Source organism: Rutilus rutilus, assembly GCF_951802725.1.
Source record: "Rutilus rutilus genome assembly, chromosome: 22".
NCBI classification, from domain to species: domain Eukaryota; kingdom Metazoa; phylum Chordata; class Actinopteri; order Cypriniformes; family Leuciscidae; genus Rutilus; species Rutilus rutilus.
Window position 1 is genome coordinate 24033926 of NC_140227.1, and position 13910 is coordinate 24047835.

Sequence of the window (13910 nt, forward strand, 5' to 3'; positions counted from 1 at the left end):
ACACTGCTTTGTGATTTTTAATATAATTCCGACGGGCCAAAATCACAATTTCCATAATTTCCCACCTCCACCTCATTTGTCAGGTCAAAGACCCACATCAAGACCACCCTGGAGGAAACTAGATCATCAGAAACCTGTTTGAGGTATTCACCTAAAGTCCACACATGACCACATCAGACAGATTCATTTAGGTTTCACACTATCTGAGTTGAACAGTGATTAATCTTAAAATGAGTTTCAGTTATTAATCATCCTGAGCAATTATCTCACTGCAGTTTCCCAGCAGAGGATTCAGCCTAAAATGATCTCCACCTGAAAATGTTACTTCTTGTCTGCTCATCACGCTCCAAAATTTCCTACCTGAAATTACATGCACACCTATTCAGATCCACCCCCACAACCCACATATACATTCAGAGCAATGATTCATACTTACTCATGCTAGTCATTTGAATTTAGAGCCTAATCACATGCTTTTGTGTCACGCTAAAATCTTAGAATAAACTCTTTAAAAAAGGATGTTTGAAACATTTTATTTTAGGTATACAAAACCACCCAGAGCTTAAGACATAAGACATAAAGAAGTGATTAAAATTCATGCTCTGAGGCCTGTGGACTCTAGTTTCACTCTCTTGCATTAATTATTTCTCATTGTGCTCAGTTTCGGATGTTGTAATGCCAGTTGAACTGGGACTTCAAGCTTAACGATTATATTGTCTGACATTGGCCACTAGCCAAAAATGTTTATCAGTGTGTTCAAGGGAAAAGTGAATTTCATGACTCATGGTCATGTTCGGACAGATCTTGCTGACTAATGAAGGGAAATTACACTTTACCGTAGTATTTCCAGCTGTTGCCTTTTTTATCGCCCACACAAGAGTGACAGATGATGAGCTGTATGTTTTATCAAAAGATTGGGTTTAGGATCAGTGAGATAAGCATTACACATCATGATGAAAGGCTGAGTGAGTTATAGTCATATTTCAGAGATGATCTGTTTGAAAAACCTTAACTAATTCATAACTGTAGGACTTGGAAAAAATCAAGGAAATCGTGTTTAAAAATTGTGATTTCCAGGCCTGGAAAAGTCGAATTAATCTATAAATATAGACTATAATATACTTTATCAGATTTTTTCTAGTTATGGTCAACTCTAAGATATTTAATTGGCTAGCTTTTTTTGTGGGTGTAATCTCTAAAATATATATCTATATATATTATTAATTTTTTTTAATCATTAAATAAAAGCTGGAGAACCATGGTTCTTCATTGGTTAAAAGGTGTGGGGGAAAATATAACTTCAATCAGAACTTCTTAATTTAATCCACAAATATTTGTTCAGATGTTTCTGTGAGTTCTTCAAAATGAAATCTGTACAACATGATGATTTTTAAACATTTGCATGTTTATTGCAAACAGTAAACACTGAAATCAACATCATATCATATCAGTCCATCATGCCCTTCTTAAATTAGTATTTTCAATGTGCAATTGATCAGTGTGCAACAGTGACATTTAACACGTTTTGGCATTTTCAAGACATTTTCAAGTATCAAACTCGGATAAACATCATATACACCGTCAGAGTTCTTCTTATTTGAGGTTGTAAAGTTCATAGGCTTGATAGAAGACATCAGAGCCCAGTTCATACGTGATTCAACAGAGTCATCTGACTCCTCTCACTGAACAATGAAGCAGCTCGGGTGATTCCAGTGCGATTGGGATCATAGTATCCACCACCTGTCCTGTATTCCTGCTGATCCTGGCCTCTCTCGGAGCTCTTATGGCGAGCTGAGCCGACCGCACAGGTGTCAGGCTGCATAACCAGTCCGTTCTGAACCAGTTTGTCCAGGAAATTCCCATCAAGGGAGATCGATTCTCGGAAGGATCCAAAGTGCGTCTTGCTCAACACGCCCCGATGGCTCGATTTGTTGTGAACGCTGTCAGGGTTTCAGCCTGGCGACAGCTGTTTCCATTATTAGTCCTCAAAACCTCGCTTTGGAGATGTTGTTTCTCCTCATCCGTGTCCATTCTTGCCTTCTTCAGAGGTAGAAAGTCAGGCTCGAGCGCCGTCTTACCGCGGCGCTTCCTGGAGTGCCGTTCAGAAGCGCACAGGTTCTCTTTGTCCTCTTCTAGAGTGTCTTTAGGTTCCTGAGGCTTCATTGCGACCTCATTAGGAGTCGGAGGAGAGTCTTTAGTAATCTCCATGGGTTCCTCCGGGGCGCACGGAACGACCTGCTCCTCCTCCGCGTCTCTGAGCTGCTGCGCGGTGTGGTAGATGTCCCGTGCGGCTCTCATGGTCATGGAGAGCAGGAGACTCCGGTGAAGTCTCAATCCCCCGCGCTGGGTTCTCAATGAATACAGTTTACTAATAGAAAGAGCCATGATTCTCTTTGCCTCGACGTCCATTGTGTTTACAATGTATCAGGATATTTCAGTTCTAGACTTGTTTTCTATTTTTAAACGTCTGCGCTTTAAGGTCTTCGCGGTGGATTGTAAAACTAAAAGTTTTCTCCTCTCAGGGCGGTGTTTTATGTGCGCTCAGGTGACGTAAAGAGTTTCCATTCCCCTGGGTGTATAAACACGCCCCTCCCGTCTTGTCAACATACGTCATATTGGCACAGCACTGAGGTATCAAGTCAACATATGCGTTGTGTTGCCATGTCCATTTATTATACGCAACTTTAAGCTTGGAAGAGCAAAGTAATACATGCGTTAAATTGTGGCAGTGTGGATCAGTGTTATTTTCGTATTGTGTATATAGACTAGGCTACTATTAAAAGTTTTGATTAATATATTTAATTTTTAAGTTAATTCTTTTAGTTTTAGTTTTTTTTTTACATGTTTTTGTCATTGTTTTTTTTTTTCTCTTAGTTTTTTATTTATTTCCCCTTTCAACTTCAACTTAATACAATTATTTGCCAATGCAACATTTATAACTGTCATTTAATATTTACATTTTATTTTAGTTCATTTCAATTAATAATAATTAATCAAATGTTTTAGTTTTTAATATAATAACCCTGGTGTGGGTGGAGGGAAACAAATAAATTTGTTAAGAATTTTAATTATTTAGCAAATATATTGTCTTTGCAGCAAATAATGTAATTGTGCAGCAATAGATCAGAATGATTAAATAAAGCAATATTCATTGATAAACCCAGCCTGCACCAGAAGCACAAAACAAACTTGTTTCATTGAATGAACATTAACATTATTATACATGTACTTTTGTTCAAATGCAAAATTGAACAATATACAATTTTTCATGCAACCATAAAGAAAAGAACAACAACAAAAAAAAATCCTTAGGGGGGGTGGGTTGTTGTGTAGTAATATTAAATCAGAATAAGGGTGTTTAGAAATATTAAAAATATGTATATTTTAAAGTCTTTAGCTTTCTTATTTAATGAGTCTTTAATACTGTCTACATTACAGCCTTACTTCAGTCAACAAATCTTAAACGTTTTTCTTTAGTAAAATAAAAAAAAAACATTTATGAATGTGATGTTTAAAAATCAAAATAAAAAAATGTTTCGTCGTCTTATATAGCCAAAAGCTGGAAACGATAGGGTTGCTTATTTTGGGCTTGTTTTGTAAAAAGATGTTTTCTAATGAGATCTGGCAACACGGGTCTTAATAGCACTGCTCTACACAAGTGTCATCACAAACAGCATATGTCATTATTGCACTGTATCAGATGTCTACCAGTAGGCCTACAGTAAATAAATAAATAAATAAACCTGCTTCATGACCTCAGGTGATCTGTTTCTCAAATCATTAGACCTACTTATTGATCTCATGTGATTATACTAATGACATGTGAATGAGTACATGAAATATTCATTAAGTGTAGGGGAAATGATAACTAAGTGCATCATTTTCCTGATTAACTAGCTTTTGTTTTGTTTTTTGTTCTTCTTCTTACAGTGTATTATCTAAGCTATTTATTTTATGTGGTATTTTCAATTTGAAATGCCTAACAAGCTCGCCTTTCTTGTTGAAACATTCATGTTGAGAGTTTTATCAGTCTGCCCCCAGTGTTTACAGTTCACTTTTTTCTATTTGCTAGACGTCACGTTCTATCGCCATATTTGGCAGATCCGTCGTGTCTCCGGGGAGCGCGCGCTCGCAGTGGAAAAGCCGTGACGTGCCGCAGCTTCCCGCAGCCTCAGCAGAGGCAGTGATGATGTCACCGCGCACCATATTTGGACTTGTCACCGGTCCAACAGCCCCTCCCCTTCTGCTCACATGAGCGTAACTAGGAAGCAAAGCGATTGAGGTCAGAATACAGCTGTTATTCACAGCAAATGCGTGTTCTATTTATAGAAAACTGGCTACCTGCTGACTATGTCGAAATTAAAAGATTTTGTTGGTGTGCAGCATTTTTGTACAGAGAATTGCTTTTAAGTTATGAGCGTGAAAAAACATTTGTCGAGTCGAATATGTGTTTGTACGCCTACCTTGTGTGTGTAAGCATTTTTGGCAATAAATCTCATTCGGATTACTTTGATTTATTGCTCAGCATGGGTAGTAGTCTTGTTTGTGAATGTGTTTACTGAGAAACAGAAGAGGGAGGAAGTCATTTATTTTATTAAACACTAGGGCATCACATTACAAACCAGTTTTGTAAACAGAGTGACTAATCATGAGGACCTTCAAGCTACCGCTTGTAAAAATAGCTCCCTTATTACAGTTCTCTGACAAACTGCATTCCATGTGATCAGGCCTCCATTTAGGTCCACCCTTGCTTTCTTTCCAAAAGCGTTCTTTGCACCTGAGATCACACTGGTTTCATACATTAATGAGGACACCCCAATCTTGTCAACAGGTTTATTTGAGGGTTAGGGTTGAGGTTTAGCAAATGAAAACCAATGGGTCTATGTGAACCACACTGACCCAATGCTTTTAATGTGTACATAATGATATTTGCTAAACCCCAACCCTGAAATAAACATCTTTTCAGCCAAATCTGTCTTTCAAATAGTCAAAACAATTTCAGTTGTCCTCTAAAGTCAGTTTTCACCTTGTCTCACTACTCACAAGTGTGGCCCTGACAAATACAACCAACCTTTATGCTTTTCACAGGAGGTGGAGTGTGTGTGTGAAACAGGAAACAGTGTGTGGAGAGAGAGGAAGGCAGGAGACAGGAAGGAAAGGGTGACTGTTTAAGAGGTGGGGGAGGAACTGAAGGAGAATAGTGTTGCTAAAAGGAAATGGAGGAGAGGAGAGGGGACCAGACGTCAGCGATTTAACCCTATAGCTGGCATTAAAAACCATATGGGAATCCTTTAACACACCTCTTGCAAAAATGTACGCAAGCCGTATGCACCCACCACCCGTCTTTAGCCTATCATATTTACTGCCTTGAGCGTCAAGCACATCCAGGCCAGTTGCGTAACCGAATTAATTATGAATCAGGTCAGGACTGCAACATAGGTGTGCTAACAGCCCTGTTTTGGAAATGAGTGACAAACAATGCTAAAAATATGCCATTTCTGCTTAGCCACAGATGAGGTAATGCATCATGCAACTGATCCAAAGAGGAAACGCATTGTTTTCTCAATCAAGTAGGCTATTCAAAGACATCAGTGCATTAATTCTCTGCAAAATTACAGATTTCTTATTATTGTTAGGATGGACTGATAACATACTCAAAACAATTGCATTCATTTTATTTTACATACAAATGAGGAAAATGTGTATTTTGGAAACTTGTGCTTATGCATAAGCTTTTGATATTTTCTTTAACATATAAATAGGACCTTTAGAGTTTGACTAGACTACTATGAATATTTTTGTGCTTTAGTCTACCTTAAAATAAAGAGTAATCACAATTTTGTGTGCTTAAAATTTTGTATTAAATAAAGAGAATATCAAATGAAATGGTATATTTGTAATAAGGACTTTATAGTGGACATCTGTGTAATGGACCTTTTGCACGTTCCCTGGTTTCTCAGAAGTGGAAGTCGTCATAGTTGGGTAAACTTCTATAGCGGTGAATGAGAGACTACATTAAATATTTACATTACATATTTTTTTGTGTTCCCATTTGCTCAAATAACAAAAGAAAAACTCCACAATAGTGTTTTCACATCTTTCAAAAAGAGAGAGATTGATAACGCTGTCAGAAGAGAGAAAGATGTCCATTTTTCCATCACTCCCACAGCCACTGTATTAGAGAGATCACAGCAGCATTAAATAGTTTATTGTAATGTGATGCAAAGGCAGAGGTGGACAGTAACAAACTACATTTACTTGAGTGCTGTACTTAAGTACACTTTTTGAGTATCTGTACTTTACTTGAGTATTATTTTTTCTTGAAACTTTTTACTTTAACTTCACTACATTTGAAAGACAAATATCGTACTTTTTACTCCACTAGATTTCTTTCAAGGTCCTTGAGTAGAAAGTAGTAATGTCAGTCAGGGGTTGTATTTTGGTTGGAAATGAAAGTCGGGTTGACGTCAAAGTGACATCAGAACCCGACGTCGGGTGGACGTCAACATCCATCGTCGGACAGATGTTGGATTTTGGTTGGAGAGGAAAGTCGGGTTGACGTCAGAACCCGACTGATGTTGGTTTCTGACGTCATCCCGATTTTCATTTTCAACCACAATACAACGTCTGTCCAATGTTGGAGATTAACGTCAATTGGATTCTGACATCTGACATTTTCATTTTCAACTTTTGGTTTGTTCTTCTAAATTCAAATTTGTCATTGTTTTGGAGTACACTAGCTTATAGATAACAGTAAGGGTAACATATTCATACTAAAAGCCAAAAATCTTTAAATAGGGCACTATTTGAGGGAACAGCCATTTGGGTGTGTCCTAAACCATTGTGGGCGTTATTGAGTGCACTTATTCAGTCTCACATTCAATCCTACTACTGGAACTGTGTTCCAGAAATAAATTTGATATTGATATGAGGGTAGGTAGGCAGGCATAGATTCAGAGGCATACTGTATTACATACAACAATGCAACAATAATAACAATGCATTGACATTTACTTTTTATTTTTGATACTTAAGTAGTTTTAAAAACGAATACTTCTGTACTTTTACTTAAGAAAAAATAGGTATTTACAACTCTGACCAGTAGTATCTGTACTTTCACTCAAGTAAAGAAGTTGTGTACTTTGTCCACAGATAATACAATACAACGTGTATAGTGTTATAAATGTACATACATTTTTTAGGATGAAAATATTAAAAACTTTATATGATTTACGATGTTCAAACGCCGTTAAAACGCGTCACCACAGTCTGTGAAAAAGGTCAAAGTGTTAATTATGGAACGTTTGTTTAGAGTTCAGGGGCTTTTATTTTGAAAACTCGTGCGTGCGTATACAATCCATCTTGCCGTTGACTTCACGCTGCTCCTAAACCAGAGGGGCTAATATGTCGATGGAGGATCCTTTTTTCGTGGTTAAAGGGTAAGAAAAGTTATCTTCCTCTTCCCTGCCTTAATGTCTGTCTTCCGTCTTTGTCTAAATGACACGAGTTTGATATTGACAGGTTAATTGAAGTGTTAGTGAAGCATCTTCATCACTACCTGGAGCTCCAGTTCTTGTCACATTATTAATGTTTCCATGTTATTTTACTTATAAACTTCACTAATAAACAAAATATAGGTCTGTTTTTAGTTGAGGTTTAGTGATCAGGAAGGTTGAATTAAGTCTAAAGAAACCAGAGACATATTATAGTAATGGCTTGTGTTGACTGGAGTGTAAACACACACTGATTTATGTTGCATGTGTTTGTGTGGCTCTGTCATTCATTTAATGTACAGTCAGATACAAACCACAAATTAATAATATGCATGACAGTAGCCTAACTACCACCGGCGTAGTGCTTATGTAAAAGTTGTTTGCTTCTGATAAACACCTTTCATTCCTTTAAAGTAGAAAGGGTTTGACAGTTTGCTCCTCTATCTGGCAGGGAGGTGCAGAAGGCCCTGTCTAAAGCACAGGGGCTGTTTGAGCGCTGGGAAGAGCTGCTGCAGGAAGAAACACCCGTCAGTCGCGATGAGCTGGACTGGAGCACCAATGAACTCCGAAACTGCCTGAGGGCCATCGACTGGGACCTAGAGGACCTGCATGAAACCATCAGTATCCTGCCATAAACCAAAGCCCAATGATGCCTTCAAACATCAGAATGGTCGACACTTTAGTAGACGGAATGTTACACAGATACTGTGTGCCTTGATACCTCAGTTTAGCAAAAGGGAGATTAATGTGCTAAAAGACTGTATAGTTTTCAAAAAGAAAATACTTTACTATTCCACTGATCTCAAACTTTTGAACGGTAATGTATAAGCAGAACTCGTTATAATTCTTGACAGTATCAGGTATTGTGGAGGCAAACCCTGGAAAGTTCCGTTTAGGGGAACATGAACTCCAGGAGAGGCAGGACTTTGTGGAGCGAACACGGAATTCTGTGCAGGTGTCAATCACTCTCCTATTCTCTCTCTCTCTCTCTCTCTCTCTCTCATATATATATATATATATATATATATATATATATATATGTGTGTATATATATATATATATATATATATATATATATATATATGTATATGTATGTATATATACATACATATATATATATATATATATATATATATATATATATATATATATGTGTATATATATATATATATATAATGTATGTATATTAATTATATGGTTTAGTTTTTGTCATGTAAATGAGTGTGTTTCTGTGTGTAGCTGATGAAGGAGCAGCTCTCTAGTCCCTTAGCTGTGGCCCAAGCAGAGAAGAAAAACAGACAGGTGAGTGATTCATTCACTATTTCACTAAAATGAGACTGAATGGATTCATATGGTCATGTTTGCGTCCGTGTCTGACAGGCTCTGCTGGGGGCCACAACAAAGGATCGTTACGCCGGTCTGGAGCCTCACCTGGTGTCTGCAAACTCCAAATACATTCAGGAGCAACAGGAACAGCAGCAGGTAAAAGACATGAGGTCAAAAAAAAAAAGTGTTATCAGTGAAAATATTATTTTCTTATCCAGCATTACTTGACAATATTACAAAGCATCTTATAAGCTTCACAGAAAACAAGGAAATGTGACCTTTTAGTGCCAGGTAGTTCAGATACTTAAAGGAATAGTTCACCCAAAAATGAAAATTATTCCATAGATTACTCAGCCTCAAACCATCCTAGGAGTATATGACTTTCTTCTTTCAGCCAAACACAATCTGAGTTATTAAAAAAATATATATATCCTGGCTCTTTTCAGCTTTGTAAATGGATTGGAAGTTGTGATAGTATTTTTTTCTCTTTTGTGACGTATATCTAGCCTGGTAATACCAGACTCTGCTACTTCTCTTTGCTTCGTAGAAAGAGTCTGGAAGGGCATAATTGAAAAGTGTTTTCTTTCTCGCGGGGGGGCGCTTGTCTGAAGTTTAAAATCATTGGTTACCCGTAAGCCAATCACATAACGTTTGGTTATGGCGTGTGTTATGCGCATGCTCAGCCGCATCTAACTTCCACTGTAAACGCATGTATGATGCAAAAACTAAACCATCGAGCGAAATACCGGAGTGAACATGGCTGTGAACGACTTTTGCAGATTATGTGAAGTAAATCTACGCATCCACGGTACAATCAGCGTCTACGTCACGGCTCTCAGCCCGCCCTCTGTTCGTTGATTGGCCGGCCGTCTGAAGGCCGGTGGAAAACTGAAAGATAGGCTGCTATCTCAGACTGACTACAGGAGCGAAATGAAATTAGCGGAAGTAGGAAGTCTGACGTAGTCAGGCTAACGTATATCAGCTTCTCGGACAAGAAAAAATGTAGGGCAGGACTTGATTTTGATCAATCGGGAATTGATTGGATGGTTGGATCGTTGTGGTTTGCTATTGGTTGATCTCATGTGAGTGTCAGGTTGCCCCGCCCTCGCACCAGTAAACATGTGATCAGAGAAGAGATGTCGCTGCAAGAGTTATTTTTATTAAAGATCACTAGGGCACATGAATAAAAAGATTTTGAAAACTCCAGTTTTCCTTTAAAAAACAAGAATTGTCCGATTTGATTTCATGGCAACTTTAATACCACAATTTTCAATTGGCATAAAAGGGTAAATATTTCTTTTTTGTTCATTTTACGTCATAACTTTCCCAACTTGTCTTTCCGTGCAGCTGATCATGCAGGACCAGGATGAGCACTTGGAGCTGGTCACAGGCAGTATCCGTGTCCTGAAGGACATGTCCAGCAGGATAGGAGACGAGCTGGATGAACAGGCAGTGTAAGGATATTGAAGAATAAACAGAAACACTAGCATGTGGATTTTTCGAATACTCAATGTCTATTTTTATTGCCATGTGTCCTAGTATGCTCGGGGAGTTTAGTGAGGAGATGGACCAGACCGGTTCTAGAATGGACTCAGTGTTGAAGAAAATGGAGAAGGTTTCACACATGACCAGCAGTGAGTGCTTTTACTTCTTAATGTGTGTTCTTCTACTTAACACTCACAGCAAATGTTTGTCATTTCAGCCTAAAATGTTATGCTATTATCTTTATCATGCAAAAGTTTGGGGTTGGTATTTCTGAAATGTTTTTGAAAGACTCACCAAGGCTGCATTTATTTGTTCAAAAATACAGTAAAACCAGGAATATTGTGAAATATGATTAAATGTCATTTATTCCTGTTGAGCATCATTACTCCAATCTTCAGTGTAATGTCTCTTATTATTATCAATGGAGCAAAAGATTATCAAAAGAGCAGCATTTATTTAAAATATATATTTTTTGGTAACAGTGCAAAAGTGTTTAGTGTAATGGAGTTTAATATCTTTTCTGAATAAAACTTAATGAAAAAATCTTACTGACCTAAAAGCAAGCATTTAATTTTTTCTCATTCATTGTTTTCACAAGCTTCATATCTTTAATTATCTTAATTTTGCTAGGCTTGAGAAACGAGCGTGAGATTGGTGAGATTTTGACTGGGATCTTATGTTTTGTGTGTTGCAGGTCGGAGACAGTGGTGTGCTATCGGAGTTCTTGTAATCATACTGATCGTGGTGCTCATTTTGTTCTTCGCCATTTAAACCAGACTCTTCTTCGGTTTGGCCCTCCATCATGCCAAAAGCTTACAGAAGTATTTTATCATGATTCTTCCACCTCAGCTTCCATGAGATCCCAGCTATTTTTTATAGTCCTTTCTCATCTTTTTGCCTTCATCTTATCCATACGTCTTCTGGCTCTCAGCATTTCACTCTCTCCCGCTGCTTTTGGATTGGACTTATTGTCGAATTTCACTAGTGCTGAGATGGAAGTTAACAGTTATTATATTTCTTATGTTTTATTGTGGTACAGAGTATAAGTGGGGATGAGGAATTTGATATTGCCTTATTATATTTTTATATGTTTGATTCTTACAGCAGCATAGTAATTGTGTACATTATAAATGCCAGTGAAAGAGGTTGACCATAAATATGTTCACCAATTATGTATTGGTTGATTCAGATTTCAAGCACAATGAGTAATGCAGGCTCATAGCGCCCTCTAGATCTGTACCGTCATGATAGAAACCTCTGAAGTCATTCAATAACCGTCATCAAACAACCTATGATGATGTTCTTTGGAAATTGTTTGTAAATTGGAAAAGGAAATTATAGCAAGGGTTATTTAAATTGTTTTAAAGCAAAGTCACACCTTTAACATGAGGTTAACATTTGCATTTTACATGTTTGCTTTTCCTTTATGGATACATCTGACACTTTATTGCATTATTTGAGTGAGCTTATGGAAAATTGCTTGCAGAAAAATCAACTAATTTGCCTGCACTTTTCATGACTCTTCATGGATGTGCTGCTTTTATGGATTTTCCCATATTTTAGACTGATTTGGTTATTCTTGTAATATTTGAGTTTCCCCATATTTTAAAATATAATTTTAGGCATTGTTTTTGAGATTACTGTACATTGGACTGTGAAGTTTCATATTACTTGTGGAGATGTGTATAGAATAATTTGGACATATAGACATTCTTTGTCTCAGTTGATGGTGTGGGTTAAGCCTTCACTGCATGCCAAAGTGATATTCCAGACCCATTACTCCAATAATTATATATATATATAAAAATATATTTGTCATTTTACTATTTTTCAAAGGAAAATGCTATTAACTGCTCTTTTAATTGCAGCGAGATGCATGTACTGAAAGTCAGCTATATTAACTGACAACATCCCCTAAAGAGCTGATCGGACCCCACAGTTAGGATCATCACTTGATATTTCTATTCCTGAACTTGAGCTCAGATTGTGTCCATCTGTGGGTGTGCTAATGAACATTTTGTACTGCTATCCTCCGTGCCAATGAGTTGTTTCCAGTGCGCCCTCTGATCTGAGACACTACGTGCCTGTGGGTGAATGTATTATGTTCAGTATAAATGCTTTCCTCTCTGAATATGACATTTCAGTATTCTCTTGTTTCTTGTAATATGATTAAGTAAATAAACCCTTAACTGAAAATCAGATCCAACTTCAAACGTAAGATTTTTTGGGAAATTCTAAGCCTTAACATATTTTAGTACTCACTGCTATTAAAAATGTGGAACAATGAACTAAAACTGATTACCTCTTACATGCCCTTTTAGGGAGATTTGGTACACAATTTGATTGTCTTTTATTTGCAAAGTAATGTCTTTCAGTGCTGCCTGCATATAAATAATTGCATTTCAAAAGTCTAATGCCCTTGTCACTTGTTTTTGTAAGCATTTGTATTGTATACAAATTTTGCCGTTATTTGGGCATCTTGATAAATTCAAATGGTCCCTGAATAAAGTTTATGACTTTGACATGCCATTCATTTTCCCAGGTCATTTTTCAAATTACATGCACCACATTATGGAATAACTTTATAGCAGGGAAATATACCACAGCATATGTGATTTTCTTTCACAATAAAGATACATATCATGCAACATAATATCCAATGGACCCTTTTCACAGACTGTGATGACGCGTTTCCACTTTTATCAACGACGCAAGTCCAGTTTTAAAGGGGTCATATAATGGTACATGCACTTTTACAAGTTGATTGTACTGAAGTGTGTTGGCAGTGCCTGTACACAACCATCATATAATGATAAAAATCCAGCGTGTTTTTTTTTTTATCTCCTTATATATTTTTTAAAGTAAAATAAAATAAAAAATGAATACACATTTGTAACGTTATATTACCTTTGTAGTAAATTACAAAAAAAACTAAATGCAGCAACAGGGTTTCTTACAGAAAGGCTGAGAGAGTGACACCAATTTTGACATCTTTCTCTCTTCTGACTGCTTTAATAATCTCTTTATTTTTTCCCTCTTTTGGAAAGTCATGGAAACGCTGTTGTCTGCGTTTACACGACAAGGATGTCGCAACTTAAAGCAGAAAGGTTTTTCCTTTGCATTTTTCACGTACAGACGACAACGTTAAACAAGTCAAACGTCAAAACTACCACTGTTCACACAGATCCGCGAAAAATTATTAAAAACTGTATAATGCCGCCAGGCCAGAAGTTATCGATGTTACTCTAATGAAAAATGTGCGCCTGCTTTTGAATGACGTCACCGTTTTCACAAAATCGCATTTTTGTAAAAACGTGAAAACGGCCCCTCGTACGACTTCCGCTTCTTAGAACCGGAAATGTGAAAAAAAGTCCATCTGTAACTGCTTTAAAATGACTAAGTCACACATTAAAACAACAGCCAAACACAATTTTCTTTGTTACAAACCTTTTTTTATTAAGATGTATTTTCTTGTTTATCTTTTCTTTTTCTTTTTTACAGTAGTTAATGTGCAATTTTCTTTCTCGTCGGGTCACAGTTAAGGAATACACAAAGTTATTGGCACTTGGAACACAGAGGAAACACTGGCATGTACTCAGGGTGGGG

At 37.1% G+C, this 13910-nt stretch overlaps 2 protein-coding genes across 2 annotated transcripts; one reads left to right on the forward strand and one right to left on the reverse strand.

The window, feature by feature from the left end:
* Positions 1 to 1384: 1384 nt before the first annotated feature.
* Positions 1385 to 2587, reverse strand: ier2b (immediate early response 2b). The gene has a single exon (XM_084395069.1). It carries the CDS (start codon positions 2407 to 2409, stop codon positions 1906 to 1908), a length of 504 nt encoding a protein of 167 aa, XP_084251195.1. The 5' UTR covers positions 2410 to 2587; the 3' UTR covers positions 1385 to 1905.
* A 4723-nt stretch (positions 2588 to 7310) lies between these two features.
* Positions 7311 to 12833, forward strand: stx10 (syntaxin 10). Its single transcript, XM_084395401.1, has 8 exons — positions 7311 to 7439; positions 7945 to 8114; positions 8354 to 8448; positions 8733 to 8795; positions 8874 to 8975; positions 10167 to 10273; positions 10359 to 10453; positions 10999 to 12833. The coding sequence occupies exons 1-8, from the start codon at positions 7405 to 7407 to the stop codon at positions 11073 to 11075; spliced, it is 744 nt and encodes a 247-aa protein (XP_084251527.1). The 5' UTR covers positions 7311 to 7404; the 3' UTR covers positions 11076 to 12833.
* Positions 12834 to 13910: the final 1077 nt, after the last annotated feature.